Source organism: Colius striatus, chromosome 7, assembly GCF_028858725.1.
Source record: "Colius striatus isolate bColStr4 chromosome 7, bColStr4.1.hap1, whole genome shotgun sequence".
Lineage (NCBI taxonomy): Eukaryota > Metazoa > Chordata > Aves > Coliiformes > Coliidae > Colius > Colius striatus.
Window position 1 is genome coordinate 38,634,164 of NC_084765.1, and position 26,652 is coordinate 38,660,815.

The 26,652-nt window shown below is 37.2% G+C and overlaps 1 protein-coding gene across 3 annotated transcripts in view; it reads right to left on the reverse strand.

Moving 5' to 3' along the window:
* Positions 1-26,652, reverse strand: part of TRPM7 (transient receptor potential cation channel subfamily M member 7) — a 56,958-nt gene that overhangs the window by 24,266 nt on the left and 6,040 nt on the right. For all 3 annotated transcript variants that reach the window (XM_061999035.1, XM_061999034.1, XM_061999036.1), the window contains exons 2-12: positions 11,924-12,003; positions 9,385-9,423; positions 8,740-8,938; positions 6,864-7,077; positions 6,192-6,316; positions 5,475-5,646; positions 4,485-4,659; positions 2,574-2,697; positions 1,964-2,036; positions 1,602-1,702; positions 577-711 (exon numbers count right to left, since the gene is read on the reverse strand). In XM_061999035.1, coding sequence (XP_061855019.1) covers positions 577-711; positions 1,602-1,702; positions 1,964-2,036; positions 2,574-2,697; positions 4,485-4,659; positions 5,475-5,646; positions 6,192-6,316; positions 6,864-7,077; positions 8,740-8,938; positions 9,385-9,423; positions 11,924-12,003 — 1,437 coding nt within the window. The remainder of the gene's footprint in view (positions 1-576; positions 712-1,601; positions 1,703-1,963; positions 2,037-2,573; positions 2,698-4,484; positions 4,660-5,474; positions 5,647-6,191; positions 6,317-6,863; positions 7,078-8,739; positions 8,939-9,384; positions 9,424-11,923; positions 12,004-26,652) is intronic.

Consider the following 26,652-nt stretch of genomic DNA (forward strand, 5'->3'; position numbering starts at 1 on the left):
TATATGCCTAAGTCATATTTATGTACTGCTCAAATTAGCTACTTTCTGGTGGGAGGTTTTTTGTTTTGTCCTGTTAAGTGTTATACAAAACTACCTAAATCAGCAAATACAACAGTTACAAGTAATATTTATATGCAGGTTCACAAAATAAGCTATTTTTACAACTACAATGTTAATATTAACTGCCACAGTCAAAATTCATCCTATAAAGCCATAAAAATACTTTTGATAAACCTCATAGTTGATGCACGAGTTTCATCCACCTGACTCTCTCTTCCCCACTGTGGTTTACACATTTCCTATGTTTCACAACAAGGCTGCAATTTTCCCTTTAGTATCTATCCCCAACATCAGACAGATGAACACCCTCCTGACAAACTGCTTCTGGAATGATTTCTGGAGAGCCAAAAAGAGTTGTGGAGCTACAAAGCAGTCAGACAGCATGTACTTCTCAACTCTAACCTCATGCAAGGAAGCCCTCCCTACCAGTGTCTTATGGCCTTCACACTTGTGCACATGACCCAGTATACAAACACACTGAGCTAAAAGTAGTTTAAAAAGGAATCATTCACTTACCGTGTTATAAAGTTCTTCCAGCCTAGGAATTGTAAGAAACTTGTGCATGCTTACTCCATTTTCAATCAGAAGTTTCACAAATGCAACTCTATCCATCACAAGGGCATCTAACATAGCCTGTTCCAAAGAGCCAACCTACAACAAGTAACAAGACAGAGCTTGGAGAGAACCCGTAAAATGAGATATCACAAAAGTAAATACCCCTAAGATTACACATCAACATCATTCATGTACAGGGATGAGGAATTCTTATATATCTGCAAATACAAAGATGTCAGGCTTGGTTCAGAAAATCCCCTGAACTTCACACAACTCCAGGAAGCGAGAATATTCTGAAGACTTAATCCTACCAACACACTACATGGCACTAAGTCAACAATTATTTTAACATAGTTCAGCTGCTCTCATAGATTGATATTGGACAAAACAGAGACATAAAACATTTTAAGCACAATTTGCTTCAAAGTCAAATGTTCAGAACCACCACTGCTTTACCACGAACAAGCCTTACAGTAAATACTCGTGACTGCACACTCATGTAAGACTGTGGTTTATTTTTACACTAATATGGGGAAAAGGCAAGATACAAAGTACAATTTTCAAACTAACTTGCAGACTACAAGAAACAGGCCTTTTGTCCTCTTCCTCAAAAAACATTGCAGTGCTGCTAAGAGTGCATTTTACTAGCTGCTTCTTAACAACTTTCAATGATCATGAAACTTTAAGGAAGAATGGGCATCTGACTAATACAAATTCAACTTCCACTTTTGCAATGTCTTCTCTCCCTTAGTTATTTCAGTTATTTCACTTAGCACATTGCTAAAATTTTTGATCCATTTTCAACCACACAATAACAAAACAGCTGTAAGACTATGTGTGCAGTATGCAAAAATTACTGTCCTCAAAATAATGTGTCAGTATTCTACAGTCTCCCTCTACAAAAGTCAAAAGATTCATTCTTTACAGTAAGTTGAGTTGTTCTGTTTCAGAAAAATTAATTCTGCTTAATACAGATCATTACATACCAGCCATTGTTGCCCATAAACAAAAACATGATTTTTGGCTATGTCAACTCTATCCCACGCAAGTGTAAGAACAAGTTGGTCAAATGCAGATGCATTCGTGCCTTAAGAAGCAAAAACAAATGACAAAAAAAGAAAATTAATTAAAGTACACATTCTCACTTCCCAAGAAGCTCAAATCAAATCATGTACACCACAGTTATACAGAATATTTCATCATTTATGATAACGTTATGGTATTACACAATGAGAACACAGAGCAGATAATTATTTGCTTAAAAACTAAAAATGCCTACAAATTATAGTATCTTATAAATAATCCATCATATAAAGACTAAACAACAATAGCTGGGGAAAAGACTCACCTTTTAACAATGCTGTAAGTATTGCAACGTCAATATCCTGATGTTCATCTGACCCAATATGAAAAACTGTAATCTGTCCAAAAGGGTAAAATGGGTAAAACAAATTTTAAAGTTATTTTCAGGCAAAAGTGATTAGCTCCAATGTTTTTTTATGTCAGGAATTGGAATACAATAAAAGTCACCTATCTTAGATGCAATTTAAGACTATGCTTGATTTAAACTCAACTTTAATGTGCACTCACTCTTGTTTGTTTTCCTGAGTGCCACATAAGACAATCCTTTATGAGAAAAATCATGGCAGAAACCCTGGGCACTCTTCAATCAATGTATACACGCTATAACCAAACCAGAATCCTGTCATGTGAAAATAAATAGGTTTGGAAACAACAAACTCTGATTACTAGAAATAAACACAGGAATCAAGTCTCTCTTGGCCATGAGATAAAGCAGACATGAAACCGTATTTGGCTGTCAAAGACCTACTATGACCAGGAAAGATATCTGAATGACTCTTGATCATATGCAACCTTGAGATACAATTTAATATTAGATGCATAATTGCATGCACCTTGCAAAACAAAAACTCACAAGAACCGCAAGATCTACTTACAAGTTCTTTTTTTTTCATGCATTCCAACAGTGTCTGAAACAAATGAACTGCTTCACTTTGACCAAAGTTAAATGTCTTTTTGATGGTTGAAATGATTTCAGGCTCAGCACCCTCAGGAACATTCCTGAGATTGAAACAAACAAACAAAAAAAGACATTGTCATACATGAACAGCAAAAACAACAATGCATTTAATTAGTTTCAACATGTCCATTCAACATCCTGCTATCTATACACTTATTAGTGTTTCAGTGGCAAAATCTTGGGTAACTTTTAGAAAGAAGTTTTGGTTGCTTAATCTACAACTTTCTACTACTACCTCACAAAAGTAACTCAGCTTCTTTTCCTTCTTTCCCATACCCTCCTTCTTTTCTTTCCTATACTCTTAACTAGAAGTTTTTGACACAATATACTAAGGACTCTTTCCTCTGAGTAAGACCTGGTTCTGATTTTACTATGCACAAAACTGTTTGGTTTATTGCTACATTAGGATCCCTGCCTCCTGATTCTGAGGTGGTGCTTGGTTAAAGATTTATGCAAGTCTGACAACTAATTAGATTTCACTAAGCATTGTGGAGCCCAGGCACATCCCTTTTATTATTTGAAACTAACTTAAAACAGAAGTTTCTACACTAAGCATTAGAGTAAAAAGTTCAGGTTTAAAACTGAAGAAACAATATAGAAACTCTATCTGATCCTGTGCTGGCTCTGGCTAGTATTGCATTAATTTTCTTCACAATAGTTAGTATGGGACTAGGTTTGGATTTGTGCTTAACACAGCACAGCTGATAACACAGGGAAGTTTTCATTATTCGTGAGCACTGCTTACACAGTGTCAAGCCCCTTTCTACTCCTCCCACCACCCTACCAGCTGGGGATGCACAAGGAGCTGGGAGGTCACACAGCTAGGACAGCTGATCCCAACTGACCAAGGGGATATTTCATAGCAGATGATGTCATGCTCAGCATATAAAGTTGGGGGAAAGAGGGGTCATGTTCAGAGTGATGGTGTTTGTCTTTCCAAGTAATGATTACACATGATGGAGCCCTGCTTTCCTGGAGATGGCTGAGCAACTGCCTGCTGATGGGAAGTAGGGAATGAACTCCTTGTTTTGCTTTGCTTGTGTGTGTGGCTTTTGCTTTACCTATTAAACTATCATTATCTCAATCCATAAGTTTTCTCACTTTATCTTTCTATTTCACTTCCCCATCCCACTGTGGGCTGAGGGAGCAAGTGGCTGAGTGTGCTAGGGTTAAACCACAACAGATCCCTTTTAAGAAAAGTTACTACTATGCAACAGCTAATGGCATGAAAATATCTTCATTCAGTGGAGTCAAGTGATAATTTTTCAAGCAGATTGGTAATGTACTATTCCCTGTTTTTCTCACACCTCTGGAAGGTCTGGTCAGCTCTGATTTCTGCTGAGCAAAACCCTATTGTGCACACTTCAGAACAGTCACGTGTATCAATTTATGGTGGCTTAATTAAAGCTTGAAGTAAACAGAGCATTTAAACTGAGAGTTGAGTCCTCTAGTTACAATGATGTAACAAGATTCCCACACATAATTGAAATGCCATTCAAGATGTTTCCCCTAGTTTAAAGCACAGGTTTGTACACTTCTCCTATACTTTCTGTAAGTATTGCTAAAGCATGTATACACCACAGAATTTGGTACAACTGGTAAAAGGCATGTAGGAGCAACCTAGGACTAGAAAGAAAGTCTTAATCTTCAACCAGATGTATCATTCCAGCCAATCCAGAAAGCTGCACCACAGACACGATAACATTCTCCTCTTTTAGCCTTTGTCTTTCCACTTGAAAAAAACCCCTCTTGTATAAATTGATTATGGAGTGGTCTCAAAACCCATCAGTGCATGCCTGATAATTTTGCTAGCGTTGCTGGGACTTACCCTCCCTCCTCTGTCTGCTTGTGAACATACGCCAGTATGTCTGCAGCTCTACCAGTTCCTTCACATACCACCACCGGCACAGGAGGACTTTCTTGAAGGAAGTCTAAAACTGTAAGTATGACGTTGGGGCCACCTTCGAATACAAGTGCCACCACAGGCACACCTTGGCCAATTCCTATAATGTTGCAAATAAATAATAAAAACCAGATAATGCTGTGTGGTAGTTTGACCCTGGATGTAAGTCTGTAAGGAATGCCAAGATTGCTTTTACATATTTAACAAATCAACTATGTCCCTTCTGTTGAGTAAACCTAAAAAAGCTGCCTGCCAGATATTTTAACAGCTTCGAGCACTGCTTATAATTTGGGATGAGGGGAAAGCACTGTAAATAAGCTGACAAATTCAATGGAATACAGTCTACAAACCAAAAGAGATTATTCACAGAAATATTTATAAACTAATGCAGATTTTTTTTTCTTCAGGGATTTCACCCAAAATAAGTTTCCCAAGATGACGACACATCCACAATTTGAATATAGTTACGTGAAACCCCTCAACAGACAGAGTATTGCAGAAGCATTCCTAGAAAACACATGCAGGTGTTGCTCCATAATTGGAAAACACCTAAAGAAGTCACGGCTTCTTTTACAAACTCAGTTGCTCCACTGTGAAACTGCAAGTGATCAGTAACATAACCATGACTCAGACTAGTAAGGCCTAACAACACATTAACAACTCGTGACATACATTTGCTTTACCAAAGCAAAACCGACAAATTCAATCGTAAGAACCCACTTCTGTGGTCCCAAAGAAATCCTAACTCTTACAGCAATATCTAGAGCCCAAAACAGCAGCTCAAATTTGCAAAAATGATAATTTAGACTTGAAACATAAAAAAGGACAAGCTTTCTATTTTGTTATTTGTATATTTGGTGGCAGTATCTTTTGTTAAAGCACAGTAACAGTACCTTAGGCATCAGAATTACTTACTTGCATGGATACGTTGCAAATTAATAGTTTTTTCCAGTTCTCGACGCAATTTAACTTCTGCTCCATACTTTCCAACTGTTCCATCATCCACCAGAATGAAATGGGAATGGAGATTATTTAGGACGTTTAGTTTGCTTAATGGGTTTAACAGGGTTTGATATGGAGCAACCACCTAAATATAAGCACACAACGGCATCTTTTACTGGCAAAAATTCACATTTGTTTATAAGAAACTTAACTTTTTGTCTAGACACAAGAATCACTGTCTCAGCAAGAAGCACGGATATATATAAGCATGCCTTGGATCAGAATACCCCAACAGCTGTAGCTCTTAACTTTATGTAGGAAAGCAGATAAGTACATCGCAAAACAAATCTGTTCTTTAGGGAAAACTTGTGACTGCTCTGGCAAACAGCAGCAAAATTTTTCAACTTGTCATCCTTTGTAAATGTGAATTCTCTGCATCACTTGAGCATTTTTGTTACTCAGTTCAGTAAGGGGAAGAAAAAGGATTAAGTAATTGAGCACAAGCTCCTACATTTCCATTTTGCAACTTGTTTACACTAATGATCTTGCACAAGTCACAGGTGTCAATGCCTCTTCACAGTAAAGCAACTATTCCAATGATGCAGAACAACTTAAAAAACATGCTTGAGCAGATTCATCAAAAAAGTAAGTCAAGAAAATCATTCTTTCAATCAGGTCGTTTATCCTTACATCTCTTCCAACAAGGTCATTTCTGTTTTCAATCACTCCCCATGGAGCAATCCCAATAGTGCAAATCTTTCGAGATGATCTGGAGGCATGTTCTCTTAGAGCATCACCAACATGTTTTGCAACACCTGTTTGTGCACAAAAAGATTTCAGTGTATTGAATGCCACACTATGAAATGCAACTGTTAGCTAGCTGGGCCTGAGGATCTGAGAACTTATTTGAAACAACATCAAAGAAAAAGCACTAGAATACATCTAGTAGAGGAAACAAAGTAGCGAATATAGGTAATTCAACAAAGTAAATATTAGCCTAGCAAGAACTAAAGAGTTTCCAGTACATTACTATACTTGTTTTAATCCCATTCATTTTTTCCTCTTGCAGTTTCAAAACTAAAACAAAACAAAGAATCTAAATCCAAATGAAACAAAAAAGAAAGTGTCTCCCAAAACCCCCACTTGTGTGTTGCTTCTCTTTGCCAGGCAAAGCAGCAGCCTGCTTCTAACTACAATCATACATAACTACACACATCAAATAATACACATTATTTTTAATTCACTTGACCAAACTCACTCAAATTTACTTTGCTTTAAGATGAAACTATGCAGCCTTTAAACCTTCTGGCTCTTACAAACCTCAATCCAGTTAACTGTGCACATTCATTGGCATTTCTTTACCTGTGTTGACTCCTCCAGTTATAATCCAGGCTCCTGTTGTTACTGCAGCTTTAATGAGACCTTTGCCAAGCAACTGTTTGATGCGTGGGTGAAGTTCAAATTTCTGCATGCCCCCATGTACAGATATAACAAGCTTCGGCAACTCCATCTGCCATTCTTTAAGCATAAGTTGCAGAATAGCTTCAGGTTTAGTGTCATATGACAATCGCACATACTGCAGGCACAAGGAGAGAGTTGAAAGGCTCTTAAACCATCACAGAATCAATGTGTAAAACAAAGAACCAGGATGTATTTCAGGATATGTTATCCTATTCCTGGCTAATGACAAAACATCATTCACTTTCTGGAAAGACTGTAGATGCAATAATTGAACAAGCTTACGTTATGTTCTCTGTAAGTAGACACAAGATCCCTAACAGTTTTGAAAGCAAATTTTAGAAGGGGAATGACTACAGGAAGATTATGTTATTGCTTTCTCTTGGCACAGTAATCCAGAGAAATGAGTCCTTATGAAAGCATTGGATGATCCCTGAATTAGATGACAGTTATAAAAGTTCTGCCACCTACTGGGGAGAGGTTTGCATGTTCCCTACCCAAAGCTCTACAGAAAGACAATTGGTTGCTTTCTCTTCCTTTCTTTCTGTTCCTGGTGGGACAGAAAGTTACATTCCTTCACAGAAAACTTCAAAACTAGCAGCTTTTTAACTTACTATGTTTGACAGCGTAAGATTAAGTAGATGGCTGACCAGCTACAAATACTGTTGTATCCTTAATATGAGCTATTCAAGAGAGGAGGGAGACATTATGCAGAAACTAAAGCTCTACTTGAATCAAGTTCTAACTAAAAAACACACCACAATTACAATAAACTGGTTTTAGCAACCCTGCTCTAAGTACACACAGAAATAAGCATGGGCAGCTTGCTATTTCTGTACTCCTAGAAAAGGACTTGCAGCAATTTGAAGCATATAAAGGAATGAAATTATAGACCTCTGCTAAAATCCTTTCTCTCCTCATAGATACGTCCTAGAGAGCTGGGCTCTCTTTGAGGGCTCTGCTGGCTGCACAAAGAATACAGCTCCCTCATCCAAGCACTCCAGTTTGGCCAAAGGTGCCACACTGTATCAGCACTACTTGCAGCCCAGCTGCAGAGGCATTACATGATTTATACCACAACTAAAAACTTATACAAAATGGTGGTGGAGAATATGTCAGAATTTCCAGTTTTCTAGCTTTTCCACTACATGTGCACTTGTGAATTAAGAGGTGCTTTCCAAAATTCAGTTTAGTGGTATGCTTGTGTTTAATTAATCCTCTTCCCTCAAAAACTTAATTATTCTTATCGGTACCATTTTGCTTTAATTTACATTTTGAAGAAATCTACTAAAAGAGCACATTCCACATTTGTCCATATTTCTAAATGATTTTTCAGAGTGTGAAAACTATGAATGGAGGGCTCAAACAGCAGATGTTACTGAATAGATCTTATAAAAGTTTAACAGCAGTGAGTAAGCAAGCAGCGTGGATGACTAAGTCTGAAGCACTCACACTGAATTTTGAATATACTGATTTGCTGGAGTGATAATGAATTCTTATCACCAATTGCAATGTGAAGGTAAGCCTATACTTTAATACAACCAATCCTGATAGATCTGAGCAACCTTTGTTATTGAAAATAACTCCAGAAAAAAGGGAAACAGAAATAATTCAGATCACAATAAAAAAACCCAAGCACTACAATAACAGAAGGCACAGCTTTGTCACAATATAGGTGACAAATCGTTTTCAACCTTCAATTTCAAAAGGTATATGAAGCAAGCATCTTCCAGCTCTATCAACATGTTTAGATTGAGAACAAGAAAAATATCATACATGCCTTAGCCCTGTAAGAATGAGAGCCACCTTGAAAATTGATGACACCATAAGCATCAGTAGAGGTCTGTTCGGTATGTTTTTCCACTGACCAGTCTTCTGTTTCCTGATTATAGTTTTCACCCAGCTTCACATCGGAGTATTTCATAGCAAGACTTGCAGTAAAACAAGCATGTTGTCTGACCAAGCGGCCACAACAGCACCTGCACCCAACCATATAATTTAGAATACGTGAGTAAATACTATTATTGGAAGACAAGAGAGAAGAGAGAAATCAGATTTAGAAAGCAAAGACTCTAAATTATGTAAACCTCTTTTCCAGAGCAAGCCATGTTGTTGTAAATACTTCTAGCAAGAATTAATTTCAATGCATAATTGTTATGCAAAATATTGAAGCTTACCGAGATAGCGAGTTGGACACCAGAAGAAACTGATTCTTTGAAGCCAAATAATTGATATAACATTCAGAAATCTGAGATCTATGTATTCCAGCCAATTCTTTACTCATTACTTATATTTGTTTTGTATCTAACCTTTCATCGGCTTGTCATTTGCAATATTGATCAAAACTTTTTAAAACCCTATTATGAAAGTGCTTATTTAATGCAAAAAAATAGTCATAAATATTGTAATTATGAAGAACTCTTACCTGACAAGTTGCTGACAAATCTGACATCCTGGAAGGCATCTATAAGAAATATTTCAAGATACGAGTAAACATCAGCTTCAGTGAGCAAGAGTGGACACTGTCTACTCACACCACTTCATGTGCTTATAGAAAGATTAATGAACAAAAGAAATCTCCAATAAATGCAAAACATGCTGCCCAAATTTGCCCATTTTTAACTTAGTAATTTGTCTCGTCTTTATTTTCTGTGACTGTAGTACACTCGGCAAGTGAAAATGCGTAAACATGCAAAGGCTTCATTGGTGGGTGTCAGGAGGTTGGGGCATCCCTTTTTTCTATAGTAGCTAGCAACAGGACAAGGGGTAATGGGATGAAGCTGGAACACAAAAAGCTCCATTTAAATATAAGAAAAAACTATTTCACTGAGTGGGTGATGGAGCCCTGGCACAGGCTGCCCAGGGGGGCTGTGGAGTCTCCTTCCTTGGAGGTCTTCAAGACCCACCTGGACATGTTCCTATGCGACCTGATCTAGGTTGACCTGCTTCTGCAGGGGTGTTGGACTAGATGATTTCTAAAGGTCCTTTCTAAGCCCTACCATTCTATGATTCTATGATTAAGACTACAGACAGGTTTTCAGGCTCTGAAGCACCAATATCTGAAGTCCAGGAATATTCCAGACTGCAGTACTCAAACAGAAACATTTTGCTAGATGCTGATAAGAAATGCTGACCAGCACTTTCTTGGGCTCATTCTAACTAGATATTGTGGTACCTGTTCTACAAATTAATCCTTCCAATATATATACGAGTTGAACTGCCTGTGTGAGAAGGTTATTTAATCATTTCTGAGTTGGATGTACAGAACAAGATGTATTCAAACAAACTTTATCATACTGTATTGACATAAAGTTTAGATAATGAATATATAATAATTTATATAATAATTTCTACCCTGTCCCATCTTAAATGTCTTCTGTCTTCCTGCTAACAGCTTGCTTAAAATTTAAAATTAGCAAAGCAGATAAATTTATACCGCTGCTTTCCATAATTTTCATAAGCAGCTGTTAACCAATTATGGTTAAGGGCTACTATGTAAAAGCATTCAAATACTGATGCTACTATAGAGTAGTCTTAAATTGCTTCCAGACTTTGAGCATAAGCAATTTAATTTTGTCCTCTGGAAAAGTTACACTGTTATTAATCATCTACATTTTTAATACCAAACTACAGCTTCAGATCTTCTTTAAGTGATTAAATTATAATTATCTATACTAAAAAGTACAGATCAACAAAACATACCAAATACTCCCGTCTACATTTGATTCACTTAGGCAGCCAACAGGACAAAATCCAATGGGAAAGTTTTAAAGTCCATTGTGTATTACAACTGGGTTAAACTAAAAGGGCAAGTGTTGATGATCACTTTGTTCCTTGTGAAATGCTCTGGAAATTTTAACAGCTTCCTAATTACTCTGTTTGCATTTGTAAATTTTCCATGTGCTACAATCACGGCTATAAATTCTAACAGCTTCTCATGTCACATGGTTTCAAGGAATGTGGTGAATTATTTACAATTACTTAAAAATTCTACAGCGTCTGCTTTGATTCTTTTCTAAAAACAAAGCTCTTAAAAGAAAAATAATACTCTGCCCCAGCAGAACAAGAGATATAAAACTGCTTTTTAATGGAAAAGACTGAAAAGTTTTCTGAAGTTCATAAGATAATGTTTCTCAGCTCTTCTCAAATATATGAAGCTGAAAAAAAAGCTGCTCTGAAATCCATAATGATAATAGTGAGCATTATAGGAAGACAAATCTGCCTTAAAATATTGATCTTTAATTTATTTTCAATTTGCCTTGATTTAATCAGTGGCAGAGATGTCATGACTATGCACATCAAATTCCATCACTGTAGGAACTTCATTAGTCTCCTCTCTAGAAATATGTTTTTCAGACTCATTTTTTTCCTTACAAAACTGAAGAATGAAAAATTACTAGATAACATACGAAATCTTTCGATAATCAAACTGTTCTTGTGTTATGTGTCTTCCCTGGAAGCAAATATTTTTCAGTCCTTGCTTTGTAATCTTTTTCCTTGCCTCTATTCTTGTTTTTCTTTACACTTCTATTAATGCTTCATCCCTTTTCCCTGCACTGTCAGGTTTATTTTTACACTTCACCCTACACTCAGACTGCTGTTCTTTAAATTCCAAGAGAACATCTCCATGAGACATTCTGACTTCAGAACTAGGATATAAAAAATAAAAGTAATAAAAATTACAACACAACCTCCACCACTCAGTGTAGATGCACCAACAGACATCAAAAATACCACATACACGAAGCAGAGACTATTTCTGCAATGCCAAAGTGCTTCCAGAAAAAGAAAATCCAAGCTAGATACAAAGAGTGATAATGCCATGTCATAAAAGAGCAAACTAAAGACAGTATTTTACACAGATAAAGTAGTTAGTAAAAAAATCTCATTATATGCTCTCTCTAAAATACTGATTTTTTTACTTTCAAGAGCAGCAATGAGTTCTTGCATCACTTCTCACTTACCTGTGAGGGTCTTTTGAACTCGGTATGATATACACACACTCCCTCTTCGTGAAAGTATTTTCTATCCAGGATTTCTGGGACTGAAAAATAAAATTCGTAACAGTATTATAAAATACAATAGTTTAACTTTGCAATGAAAGGTGTTTTTTGAGGATATGTGAACTAGAATATGGGGGATGTATTTAAAGGTTAAGGAAGGAATTGTCCTACACAAAGAAGTTAAATTGTCATTTAATGTTTCGGTGTCTCTCTCTCAAAAAAATTAAACCATACGTGACTTTATAAAAACATCTCACACTGCTCAAAAGTTGAGATAACCAGAATCATTACAGAACTTGTTTTATACAAAAATCTCTTAAAATCCAAAGTAATCTTTTTCAAAGCTAACATTTAAATAGCAAGAACTTCCTGTAGGTAAATAAAGATTTACCAAACTTCCCAATTTCAAAATATACTGTTTACTTACCTTGCTAAGAAAAAATACCCCATATAATGAGTTAAAATTTTTTAACAAATTAACTACACTACACAGACATAACAGTAATTTCCTCAGTTTTTCTCTAGTAAAGCAAAATTTTCATCTTGAAGTTACAGGTTTTCTAACAACATAGGCCATCTTTTCTAGAAGCAGTAAACAGGTCACAATGTTTTCTCTTCATTAAAAGACTTTTAATTTCAACAAACAAATTTAATTAGTATATCTAAGATGTGTCTTGAGATTAAACTTGAAAAGATGTTCAGAACTATAAAATTAAGGATATTTACCTCTCCAAATGCTTACCTATTCAAATAGCTGGACATAATTTCATTTCATTTGCTTTAAACAGACATGTAACATATCTTACATAATTATCTCAGGATTACACACTAAATAATATTCATAACGTCCATCGTCTACAGCATGTTTCAGTAATACATTGGAAAAGAAACTCAGACAACATATTTTGTCAACTAAAAACAAGAATAAAATATCTTGGGATACAAATTTGCACCTTAGAAAACACAGCTTTAATTACAATTTCACCATTGCTAACAGCAAGCTCCGTTGTTCTTCAAAAAGACTGACGTATATTAGTCACAGGTATCTAAACAGACGTCTGTGGAAGCTATGAAGAACTTGAGAATATTTTTTCAGATTATAAAACAATATCCAGTAAAGATGGAGGGTTTTTCACTCACCACGGTTTCAAGATTAGTTTAAGATAATACAGAGAAATTATTGTAAGAATGTACCAGGCCCCTGGAAAACTGTTCCTCAAATGCCCACCCTCTTTCAAAACATTTCTCAGGCTCAGCAGATCTTTCCCACATTATTCATCATGATCTCCTTCCAATGTTTTGTCTTGAACTATGAATCTGTCAAGACAGCAACAAACTGCTGCTCTAGTTCCTGTCTTCACAGTAAGAAGGCCACTAGTCTGCTCCAGGGAGAATGTGAAGTTGCAGACTACAGGTACTTCCCAAGACAGAAAGAAGGGCAGGAGAAAGGCAGCTGCACAATCCCCAGGGAAGAATCATGATGAGGATGAAGAGCTGTAAGTAACTGAACACTCACACCATTTTTTTTTTAGCATTATTAAGCCTTAGCCTTTGTGATATGAATCCCTGTTCTGGAAGCTGCTTTCTGCTGAGTGTCTCTACAGGTTTGTATAGATCATTACACTAACAGTTCAGTAGTTTAAGCTTACATATGAACCCTGCAGACCCCCCCGAACATAAAAAGATAAAGAAGAGTAATTTAATACTTAAATGTTTTAGCCAGCTGGCTAAAACCACACCTTGACACAAGCCATCACAAGCATAAGGTGCTAGATATTGAAATCTGAAGTACAAAAACCACAAGGAATTACACCAATTGCTCCATGCAGTATTGTTCTAGTATTAAGCCGTGATCAAAGCTAGGGAGCAGGAACACTGGCTCACAACGTGCAGAATCATTTCTCATAATTAGCAGCTCTGATTTATTTTTTTTAAATAGTGATTTTTATCTTATAGAAATGTGGCATTTGAAACAATGACTTCTCTCTGTTCTTCAGTTGTGGAAGTACTTTTTCAGTAAAGCATAGGTACATCTATGCTGTTGACATATGCATATGTGCCTATGCATATAGGGAGGCTCTGTAACGTTATTAAAACACACTTAGAACTTTTTCTTTGCTAAAATTAGACTGTCTCCAGATGCACTCCTGTATGCTGACTAATCTTTATTGCAAGGTATTTTATACACAACTTGCTAATTATAGACCCTTGCTTTCAGTTGAGAAGAGGGGAAAAGAAAAGAAAGCAAACTAACAAGAGAAGAAAGAGACATTTCCCATAAGCAGATAAAGACTGCATTTAAAATGTAGGAAGACTTGACACACAATATTGCCTTCCCTGTAAGTAAGAACTAATATTACATAATGTTCCTCTCATGACCAGAAAAGGGAAGAAGACATGAGGAGAAGGGAAGATAAACCAATTGCAGCAATTACCTCTAAGAAATCATTCCTTATCAGCTAAAGATCAAGTTAAAATAGGTGATCAAGTCACTAGCCAAAAATCAACATGCAAGTTACCAGACTGTTTTAGAAAAACTGCCTACTCTTATTAAAGCTTTTTAATCATCTAACTACACCTCTTTGTAATAGGGTAACTTCTGCTGATTGGAGCGATCTCTTTTGTTAGTGTATTTTAGGAGGTGTACCTTACATGACAGTTATGGCAACATGGGTCAGGACCTTTCAATACAGTGACATCTATTCAAGAAAGAGGAAAAAAAAAAAAGGCAGGCAAAGGAACTATGAATCCTTCCCCAAAAACATATAATCAGATTTTAGCAAAAAGAACAAATAATATCAACACACATTGAAACGCTTTTCAAGTATTTGTTTTCTTTCCTTTCAAACTTGCATCTTGAGGGGAAAAAATGCAGCTTTCCAGATTCTCTTCTGTGCATTTAAAATCTCTGAAATATAAATTAAAAGATTTTCAAGAAAACTGTTAATATAATTAATTTTGCTCCAGTAGTACCTTAACTATCTTTTTGCTAGTTATCCATGACAATTTCACTACAGTAAGAACAATGTTAGCAGGAAGTCATTTGCACTCTGAAAAACCTAACTTACTCTTTGGAAGATACGTTACAGTAACTACTAAATCCTAGTCCTCAAGTAGACAAGGCTCTTGCTCGCTCTTTTTGCAAAATACCTCGTTGCAGTTGTACTGATTTCTGAGCAGACAACCATGTTCACTATGCCTTTCAGTACTTCTGAAAGAACTTCAAGAAAGAAAAAGCACATAAATTCGATGCAATAGGCTAGAAGAAGAGATATACCCACCCTGGGATCGTGATTAAAGGAAATACCTCCAATAAACAAGTCCTTTCTTAATAGTTTCATAAGTGCTGAAGTAATTATAGTTACTATTTGAAACAAAACCTACACAAGTATTTACTGAACTACAAGCTCAAAGAGAATGTGCCCAACCACATTACTTCCAACTTCAAGAAGTATTGAAATGCCAAAATAATCCCAGAGCCTTTTACAACAGGTGGAAGTTTTACCATAGCTGTTTTAGTACTAGCTACTTTTGACTCAGCCATAGCATTAGTATGCCAAAGTACCAACAAAAGAAATTATTTAAGTGAACCTCTTTGCTCATGATGCAAGGAATTCCTTATGTTAACTTCACTGAAATTCATGATGGATATTTTTAGCAAGTCTCCTTGTAGACTTAAACTTTTAACAGAAATTTTACCGTAATTTAAGGTTTTGTATATAGCAGGCTACAAATGAAAAGAAACAAAGTACACTATTACATCAGATCTAAGGAAGAAACAAAACAAAAAGTCTTACCACTCTCTCTCCTTCACACTTCAGTGTTTGTAAGAGCCTCTTATTCAACACACTAAGATAATAAGACAGCTAAGTCACAGCAGCACAGCAATTGATGCACAACACCACTGCAAAGGCATATCAAACTAATGTGAAATTCTCCAAGTTCACCCAAGAAGTTTTTTCAGAATTATTTTCTGTATAAAAAGTAAACCTTCTTGTTTATGTCTCAAAATAACTTGCATGGCTTTCAAGAAATACTAATATGGCAGGTATTAATATACTGTAGAACTGACAGTCACGTATTTAATCATGTACGAAAGGACTCCAGTTTATTCTTTCGATGCTGTGTACTGTTGGAGGTTTGTAATTACACAGAATATTTGTTACAAAACTAAAACTAAATTTATCCTAAATATATGGCTCTCAAACCTGCAATGCCGTGTACCAACCCAGCAGTTCTGCTGACAATTGTTCTACAAAGCTGACCCACTGAATTGGGAAGCTGACTTTGATTTAAAAAAAAAAATATATATTCCCAACTCTGACTTCTGTGGAAGGTTGATGAAAAGATTTAAATCACTGATTGCACACACCTCCATTTCAAATTTAGAAGTCATATCACTTTCCATGGCATCTCATATTTCATCTCGCACATCATTGTTTACACCATATGGCAGTTCAAGCTATGTACCAGATTTTAAAGAAATATATCTTCCAATTGTATTTGTCTTTTATTTAAAGAATTAAAAATAAATAGACTCTCTAGTCTTTCCTCAGTGCCTCCAGTTTTCCAAAAACGTAAGGTTCTATTTGGGGGAAAAAAGAAAACCCAAAAATCCCAAAACACGGAAAGTTCTAGCAAAAAAAGCCTGGAAACAAGAAAATACAGTGAAAACTGCAGCAGAAATACTCATGTTAGCACTGCCATACAGCAGTCCTATCTGTCTAGGTCACTTTTAACCAACATGATAAATTTCAAAACATTTCTAAGAGACACTCTGTACTATGACTGTCCTTTAGCTTGTCTAGTCAAGTTACTGCTTCTTATGTAACTATACATACTGCACACACTCTTTTTATGATTTACAGCAGGATCTCTTATCTAAGAAACCCACTCCATTAGCCAAACACGTGCTATACCATGGGACTGAACTGTGATCCCTGCTCAGTCGACTAACCCCTGAGTACTGGGCTCCTGAGATATAGCTATGAGGCAGAAATTACAAACAAGTCCTCATCTTACTGCTTTTATACTCAATGAGTCAAACAAAACCAAATGGAAACAAGCCACCAGGATGAACATGATATCAAATTAGGTTAATGCATATCAAGTAGTTTAGACTCATAAAAGTTATTGTGAGAAGAGGTGCCATAAAGAAAACGCACACTAGCTCTCCCTGGAAAGACTTCCAGAAGAGGCTTCAAAACCCGTAAGGCAGTAAGAATCTTGCCCTAAGCAAAGTACTTGACTTGTTCTCAAGTTAACTGAATGATGCTGGAAATGTGTATGCCAGGATGAGTTATACCACTGTTTATGGAGAGTTACCTGAAAGGCAGTTACACCTACCTTTCCCAGAGAAAATACCTTACATTCTGTATTAAAAATGCTAGCACAACACAACTCAGTTCCCCAATGGAACATTTATTATTTGAGGAAAGTCTTCAGAATATCAACCAACATTACGTAAATAAGTAGATGGGAGGAAAAAGTTAGGCAGCTTGATGACATACATTTGCTAATGTTTGTTTTAAACTCTTGCGTCTAACAAAGCCCAGACATTTAATTTACTTGCTTTCTTTGCAGTTTAAAATTACATACCTCTGTAATTACTGTTTGGGGGGTTGTGGCTTTTTGTTTGCTTGTTTGTTTTTCTTGTTCTTCTTTGTTCTTGGGGGGGGGGGAACATAGCATTTAGCCAATTAGTATTAGGAACTATATTTAAAATATTCTCTTCTGAGAAATAACAGTGCTGTCTGCCCAGAGAACACACATCACACACAAGAAGTCTACAAAATTAGTTCCTGAATGAGTAACTAGAATAACAGTCAATCCCAACCTTTTTTTTTTAGTAACTTCTACAGAAAGTATGGATGCAATTCTAGATCCTAGCAGGATAAAAAGGCCCAAACATTATCACAATGCCACATGATGTTTCTATAAAGTGCTTCAATGTATCACTGTGAAGTAGGTCACTCTAAATGAGAAGGAATGTGCATTCATTTTAAATCACCGTTTAATCCACTACAAATAAAAACTTTCGCAAGGACATTTTACCTGCAGTCCACATCAGGATTATTTCATTGTTATTCTGAAACAATTACAGCTTCATCTACAGAAAAAGAGTTGTTTCATAAACCCACCGAGGCACCTCTTGTCACAGAACCTGACTGGCTCAAGCACTGATAGACCCTTTGTGCATGAAAGGTGTTTCTGTTATGCTGAAGATCCTGTTCTGAGTACAACAGTTCACCTTGCTTCACTTGACTCCTAAGAAACCCAACAGCTCTAGTTTTCTGGGTTAAAAGACTTCTCTAATAAAAATACTGCTCAGTCCTGAAAATACATTACTCAGCTTCAGAAAAAAAATACCGGTTTTAACTAAAAACTCTTGAGGAAGCAGGGAAGGAAAAAGGGCTTGTCCAAGAAAGCCCTCTCTACTCTCCTGCACACTGCATTCAGAAGCAGAACTCACATGAGTCATCAAGCAAAAGATATGAATCTTCACATCAATGGCTCCCTTAGTGCCGAAAGCAAACCTTCAACAATCCTCTTCTTTATTAAACAGTTCAGGAGATTTACTCTGAACAGTTTCAACGGCAATCCAGGTCTCTAACACAGTAGCTATTGTTTCATCAAGTTGTTCTCTGACGTAATACAGTTGCCACAGGACTCACCAAATCCACATGCAGTTTCAGACGCAAAGAATACTTGGGATTTGTCAAAAGGGATTTTTACAGCTCTCTCAAACTCAACAAATATTATTCTGATGTGCCAGAATAAACTACACAGATCTAATATTTTAGAACATTTTTACTGCATTCAAACTCAATCCATTTAACCTATATTATTGAGAAAGTTAATTTCTAACTGCCATACAGGTCTTTCAGTGGAGAATTCAGAGCAAATCCAGCATATTCTTTTAAATGCTGGTTTGACACCCATGTGAAGGTTCACACTGTTTTTGCATTTTGATCAGTCATAAAATAACTCTTCCTTTTCAGAAAGTATTACATCTTAAAATGCACACACTATCCATACAAGGCATAACTGAAAATAGTAAAATACACCTAGCAACTATTTCACAATTGATTCTACAGTATGGGATATCTCGGGTCACCATGGTGTGATTCTGAAATGGCTTTTTCTCAGCTGAGATAACAATAAACACCTTCAGAGTTAATGGCCATTTATAGCAGATACAGTAATTAAATAAGCTTGCCAAAGCTAGAGACTCTACAAAACTGTGTCAGCACAGCAGATGGTAAGCTGTTCCTGAACATGCTCCAGAAAAGCAAGAGTACTGGGGGCAGGAGTTAGGGGTGAGAAATGTGCTTTGATTTTTATTTTTCAACTTTCTTCAACAGAATTTGGAATGTTGGTAGGAAAAGGGAAACACAGCAGAAAGTAAAGCAGTTTCACTGCTGTAAACTGGAGTCAGTAAATTGATTTCAAAATAGTTTACATTTGCAATCCTCCCAAGTAATAAAATAGCAAGTAAAAAAAATTTGCCTCTTTTAATGAATCTACAAATGACTTTGTGAGCTCCCAGATCGATCACAGTTCAATGTATTTCATAAAGTACTTTAAAACATATACCAAAGCTATGATCTAGAAGCAATGAACCACTCAGTTTTCAAGGGAGATTAAAATAATTCTTTACCCCCTAAAACTTACTTCCTTTTCTTTCATTCGTGGCTATAAAGGGAGCATATGGTAGTAACTGCAAGGAAAATATAGCCACATTTTTTTTTCAGCCAGCATTTTTAACTCCAATACCCACTTTGTTCAAATGATAGATTCCAAAAAAGCACATGGCAACAGCACATAGGAATGTTTTCAAACCTGTCATACAGTGCCTACGTCTTTTTGATCAAGTCCATCCTTCAAAATCCATTTTTGGGTCATCCATGTAAACCAATCCCAAATCTCTTTCATTTTTAAACACAGAGTCTGTTTCTCTTTCCTCATCTCCACTGATATCTTCTTCACCTCTCAACACCAACAATTTAGCTGAAGTCTGAAGTCATTCTAATCTTACCGTTGATGCAGATTGCAAGTCTACACACTCTCTTAAATAAGACCAGGGGGAAGACAGATTCAGTATATCTACTCACCAACACCCAACAAAAACGATGCCAAACTTTTTCAAGTGGGTCATATAATTTCTGTATCAAGGATGGCCACTCTCCCTGGTCCTTCCACAGGGACCAATAGGTCACTGTGCATGGCTGCAAAAACCTCTGCACCTCTTGGCTCACCGGATTTACTCTACATGAAAAAATTAGTTTGGTTCATACTCCACATTTCTGGCAAGCGCTGGGCTTATCTTGCATGTGCCACACAGGATGTATGAACAGACAATCCTATAACCTCTGGGTTTATTTTTGGAAGGAATGAGGCTTGGGCATGCTTTCAGAAGGGAATCAATTCACATAGTCTGGATCCATTGGCTGTCCTCCCCAAGCAACTTCCAGTCCCTTCCTCACCACATAAGTAATACACATCACAAACATGAGAAAGATGTTAGTAGTGGCCACCTCTGGAAATAAAGTAGTAGTGAAAGGGCTCCTGTGACCAGCTGATCCTACCCTCTATTTGCTTTCAATTGAAAAAACCCTCAGCTCTGGCAGTTGCTATTCACAGACAGCAAGACCACTTCACCTAGTGCAAAAGATGTATTGTAGGGTTTTTTTGAGCTGCAGATTTAAAGAAATTCCTTCCTTTCTGGGTCATGAAGTGCACTGAACATCTGATTAGTGCATGTGCTGAAGCACATTACAACTACAAAAGCAAACTGGAAGGGTGGATGTTGTTGGTCTTGCTCTACCACTTTCTTAGCCTTACAGATCTGACATATTTTTTAATGTTGTACAAAGAAAAGTACTTCTCTATCATCACACCAAAGATTTTGGTGCCTGCTCACTTAACTAGGCTATTATTAACTCACTAGAGCAATGGAAACTTGTTATCACTAGGGGATTTTTAACATAGCTAGCCTCAGACAACCCTTTGAATACCTTAAAAAAACCCCACAAAATCAGGATGCCTTATGCCTGTGTTTAAATTATTACAGATCAATAATATTTCTCTGAATAGCATGAGTGAGGGGGAAGAGCAAGAGAACATACCAGTGGGCATGTGAAATAGATGATAGCACCAGACCAATGCTACAGATGACAAAATTTCACATAATTTATTTTCAGACATAGCACAGTATCAGGGAAGACCAATTTATTTTTATAATCAAAAGCAATAACATTAGGAAAGAGGCTCATCAGTAAAGATACAAAGAACTGCCTAAAACAGAAGTACCATTAAAAAACTCAATTAAAATAAAGATCACTCTGTGTAAGTTACACAAGTCACCTCAGAGGCACAGACCTGATGTCTTAGAGACAGATCAGTCATACAATCCCTGAACGGCCTTCACTTCCTTGGTAAGGGCATATGTGCATTACTCATGGACAGGACCATGGAGGTATGATGGAATACACAGTCTTAACTCCTATTCTCTATGTTCACCCTGCCTCTACACACATGCACATCAATGGGCCAGTATTTGCTAGCTACAAAAAGGAGGAAAAGCAAACGTTTTGGCCAGCTCTCTACAGTGACCAGAGTTCTTGGGAGATTAAATAGGATGGAGAAAGTGAGGTGAGTTGGCAGAAAAAAAAACAAGCCAAAACAAGAACTTGCTATAGTATAGTTCACCTACTGGAGAATTACAAAGACTTGTACATTTTTAAATTAATTTCAAAGAAAGCTACTGGATGCAGCACATTGTTGCTGCCTGTCAAGATTGAGAACTAGCGCTCATTACAGAGCTAGCTAGGTCCACAGTTGCTCAAGAGTCCAGGCTAACTACAGCTCTCATTTCAGGGCAGAAGTAGCCTGACAACATTCTAGAGACATCCATGTACCTCAGCTCTTATCAGAAGACAAAGTTCCCCACTAAAACTATTTAAGTAGTTTCTATTTACTCTAGAAAAGTGCAAATAAACTTAACAGGGTTTACTTAGGCAAATGTGAAAGTAGCTAATTACTGTCTGAAATAATCTACAATGCTTACTTGGGCACTTTTAAACATTTCCACCTTCTGTTTTTGAGGGGAACAAATAATTATTTGAGCTACTGTATCTTGAGTTCTTCACTAGGCTAGTCATATAAAAATCTGTCTCTCCATCAGAACCTCATACTGACTGCTTAAATATTCTTTTACACTGATTTTCCTGTTAGCATGCAACCATTTTATTATTAGCAGGTTTTGGAAGTCTCAACCACACTCTTGCATTCCTCTTCATGAACGTTTCTTTAAAGTATTATAGGCAGAAATGTAAAGCCTACACAATGTAATGTATTGCAAAAGAACTGAAAGTCACTCATTTTATATCCAAGTCAATACTTGGGCTGATTAAATGTACCATTTTACTGTATCACTTAAAAAAGCACCACACCATCCTTCACATGCACACAGCATTGTTAATTAAGATACAAGAAAACATATCCTAATGCTCATCTACTGATTTAAAATCTAGGTCTGACTAGGTCTAACGCAGAGGGAAATAGAAGAACAGCATTTGGTGTTTCTCTTATCCTAGTCTTAAAGGGCTGCTTTAGCAAGCTGAGTCCCCAAGCTGAGTATTCAGATGTCAAATCAAAAGCACAAAACTCTTTATCAAACCCCTGTATGGACTTCAAATACTCTGATTCATCAAGTTGGACAGTATAAAAGTAAAAAGCAGTACAATCTGTAGGGACAAAAATCTCCCTTTTTACTCTAGCAGGGAAAACTAAGTCTATTTCATAAAAGGAAGACAACTCAAGGGAAAAAAATGTTATCATTAAAAAACCAGATCTGTTACAAATGACTGTTCACTAACTGAAAGTATAATGAAGCAATGCAGGTAGTTCCTTAGGATGTACAATCTACTGTCTCAATCTTAGCTCTATTTTTTTGTCTATTGCACAGTGATATAGCCATCCTCTACTCAGTACGCTGAAGAAACTACAGTTTCTCAGATCTTTCACCAAATGTTGATGCAAAATTGCAGGTTACCCCTAGAACTGAAAAACCTGCAACATGTGTGTTAAAAACCACACACCTAAATAATCACTCAGAAATCAAACAGAATTCTGAGAAATTAAGCAACTTTGGGGAGGGGGTAATAACTAATTATATGATATTAAGAGACCGCAACACCGCTCGCGCTTTGAAAATGGTTCATGCTTATTGTAATTTCTTCCAGTAAAGCTCACCAAGGCCGAATGGTATGTGGCACAAATGCCTGCCTAAGCTGTCCTGCACTTACAGCTTAGCCTCCTCTCTGGCCTACTGGGGAAAGGAGTGAAGACATTGCGATTCTAGAGAAACAAAAGACAACAGTAAGGTGGTGAAGGTCCTGGCAACAGCAAAGCCAAGGTACATAGGGGAAATAATTGTTTTAGATGCAATTCTTCCAATTATACAGTGAGAGTGCAGAGAAGACGAGCTGAGCAAGTTACTGCCGTGCCCTCCCACCCGTTCTCTTACCATTTCCCTCCCACCCGTTATGCATTAGCCCTCTGGCAAGTTCACTGAGCTCCCGAAACCAGCACAACATTACTTCCAGGAAAAAAAAATGAGCAGGTACCTTTGATGTCAGGATGGATAAATTCAGATGCAAACTGGGCAGAAAACTAAGGCATATGAAAGGATGACTTGGCCACAATCAGGGTGGAAACAAGGGAAGTAGGACATCCACACTTTGGTAGCAGTAAGATACTGCATTACCAAAAAAGCTGAGCTGATCTAAACATACTGTCAAGGCACATCAAAATAATCCCCAAAAGTACATTTACTCTAGGCATCCAGGAAAAGACTACAGCTCTGTCATACAAAAAGGCTTTTTTTTTAGCACCTGTATCCTGATGCTCAGGAAGGAAATGAAGCTAAGACAGTATTTCTTTATTTCTTGGAGAACTGCCAGTGAAACAAGTACGTATTGCCTAAGGTCACATTTTAGGTGAGCAGATACCCTGGGTTTGAGAATAGCACCCGTTCTCATTTGGCACCAAGATGGTTTTTTTCCTAATTCATGGTATAATTAAAACCAACGTAATGCCTAATGCATTAATTACAAAAGGTTTTTCTTGTCCTACATGCAAAGAAACTGAGTAATGACATTCAAGAGGACAGTAAAAAAGACTAACCTTATTTTAGCAGTGCTAACTCTTCTCCATCCTCTCCGCAGAGAGAAAAGGACTGCTCTGGACTTCCTTCAGTCTCCACCGAGCAAGCCCAGGGATTCACTGCCCAATTAGCTTCAGTGAATAATCTTCCCTCTCTCTGCAAAGTCTACCTGTATTCTGCAGATCGTCTATATGCATGTGACCAGAAAACATTTTTCTACAACCCAAACCAGAATTCTTCTGGAAGCAGAAAAGCTTCAGTCTTGCATACTTTCTGCACCAGGAAGAAAGTGCAGCCCAAAGCTTACTGTATGATGTTGTCTGGCAAAGTACTATCATTATACTACTACCAAGTATTTTTCTCATAGGCTACAAAACACCAAGCACAACCAGATGATGTGTTCACACAATGACTCATTTGTTAGCTGCCTTCAACCCTGCAGAACATTCACCTGTAACACTAGCTGTCAGCCCAAACCAGGACAAGGACAATGAGAGTTCTCTGCCCCCTTTCCCTATATAAGTAACACAAAAAGACCACATTGTTTCACCAATGCATTTGAAACAATTACAAATAATTTAACAGTGAAGAGTTTGAGTTCTACATACAGCCGTAGGATTTACACAGAAAACTGCATGTATATCAACTATGTCTTTCCTACAGATGCAAACTTAAAAATAACTTTCTACATATGGTTTTTATAAGCAAAACCAAGACAGATGCATTGCCTAACGAAGCAAAGGCATAAATCCTAATCAAGACTGTCTTTGAAGTTGGCACAAATTAAAAGGACAAAGGTTAGTTAAGGAGATATTTCTGGTTTTCAACGCCTCCGGCTGCAAAGTCAGTTAGTGCCAGTTTAAGAGGTTAATGTCCATCCCAACCCTGACACCTTTGCTTAGTGTCCCTCACACAGGCCAAGGTAAGGGCTCACAAGGCTGCCCCACGGGCTACTCTGCAGTGTAACCCTGTGAACATGCCAAGCAGCACAATTAAGTCAGTAAACTATAGCTTGTGAAACTAGAAGGAAAGAGCCTCCTCCAACTAATTCTGCATCCAGAGGCATCACGACGTTGCCAGATGATTCTAAGTTCCTGGAAAGCTATCTCGGATATTTGTCAGCTATGGTATGCAGGATTCATTACTCTCTACCTAGTGTGAGATTACTACCATGATTAATCCAGATCAGTCACACTCAAACTTCTGGCCAGCACATCACCCTCAGCCATGCACTCTAATGCTTCAGTTGAAGTTCTGTTGAATTTTCCGTTTAACAGAATTGTGTAAACTACAGTTCAACACTACAGCCAACAAATAGAGGAGAAACTAGTAAGACACTGACATTCAAAACAGCATTAACTACACCTACTCTTGTAGATGAACTGATTTTTATAATTGAAGAGAAAGTTGATTAACAGTTCTGTAATTACACAACTAGTATTTTTAGTCTCCAATCATGTGTCACTTAAGAACATGCATAATTGATTCTATCCGAGTGACTGAAGATTTGCCTGACTAAACACTCGTCCAACCGCAGCAGCCATGGGGACAGGCTTTGAAAAGAAGCTGAGCTTTTTCAGCCTGGCTCTAGCCACAAACTAGTGTATAGCATCAAGGGATACATGAAGCCAACACACATGCAATTGTAACAATGCCGAGCAGCAGAGGGACCAGCTTTGAAACTGGCCACTTGGCTGCTGTGCTAAGCTCAATCAGATACATTAGTACAATGTAGCTTCACTCTTGTATCCCAAATTAACAGCTTGAGCTTCTTGAGACAGTTAAATCGAACGGAAATAGCAGTATAAAGCAAATAAGCATCTGGCTAAGAACATGGACTAAAACATCTAGCAATATTTTGTTACACAATACAAATTACCAGCAGTGGATCATCTGCTCACAGAATTAACTTGATGAAAGAGGTCAAACGCATCTTGATGCAGTTCAATTCACAGACTACAGTCCAGCACATGCAGTAAGAAAGTTATCTTGCATCTGGGAGCACACACTCAGGAAAGAAAGTGAAGAAAAACACCCTTTGCAAACAAAAAGTTAGATCCAAAAGTATTCAAGCATAGCTATTATGTGTCTGCAGTACAATTAAGACAAGGTCTGCAATGTAATTTGGTTTATAGTTTGAGGAGGCTACAGACGCTGACTTGTGATGGCACAGCCCTATCCATGCCTGCACACAAGGCTGCTAGACATAGAAAACTCACGTAGACCAAGTGATACACGGACTACCTGAACACTTAGTAATGTGATGGCGTAAGTCAACTCTCCAGCACCTCAGCAATCTTCCAAACCAACTTCACAGCTCACATCAAGTGTTGGGTGCCACAATCCCATCTTCCTAAGCCTCTGCACATGGTCACACCCTATCTCATATCACCACTGGCACTTGTGCAGTCACATGGAGACCAGATTCAGGGAAATAAACAGCAAAGTAATTCATGTTTTTTGAAAAAGTGATTAAGATGTTTATTCAATTCAGATCCCCAAAACGATGACTGAGCAATGG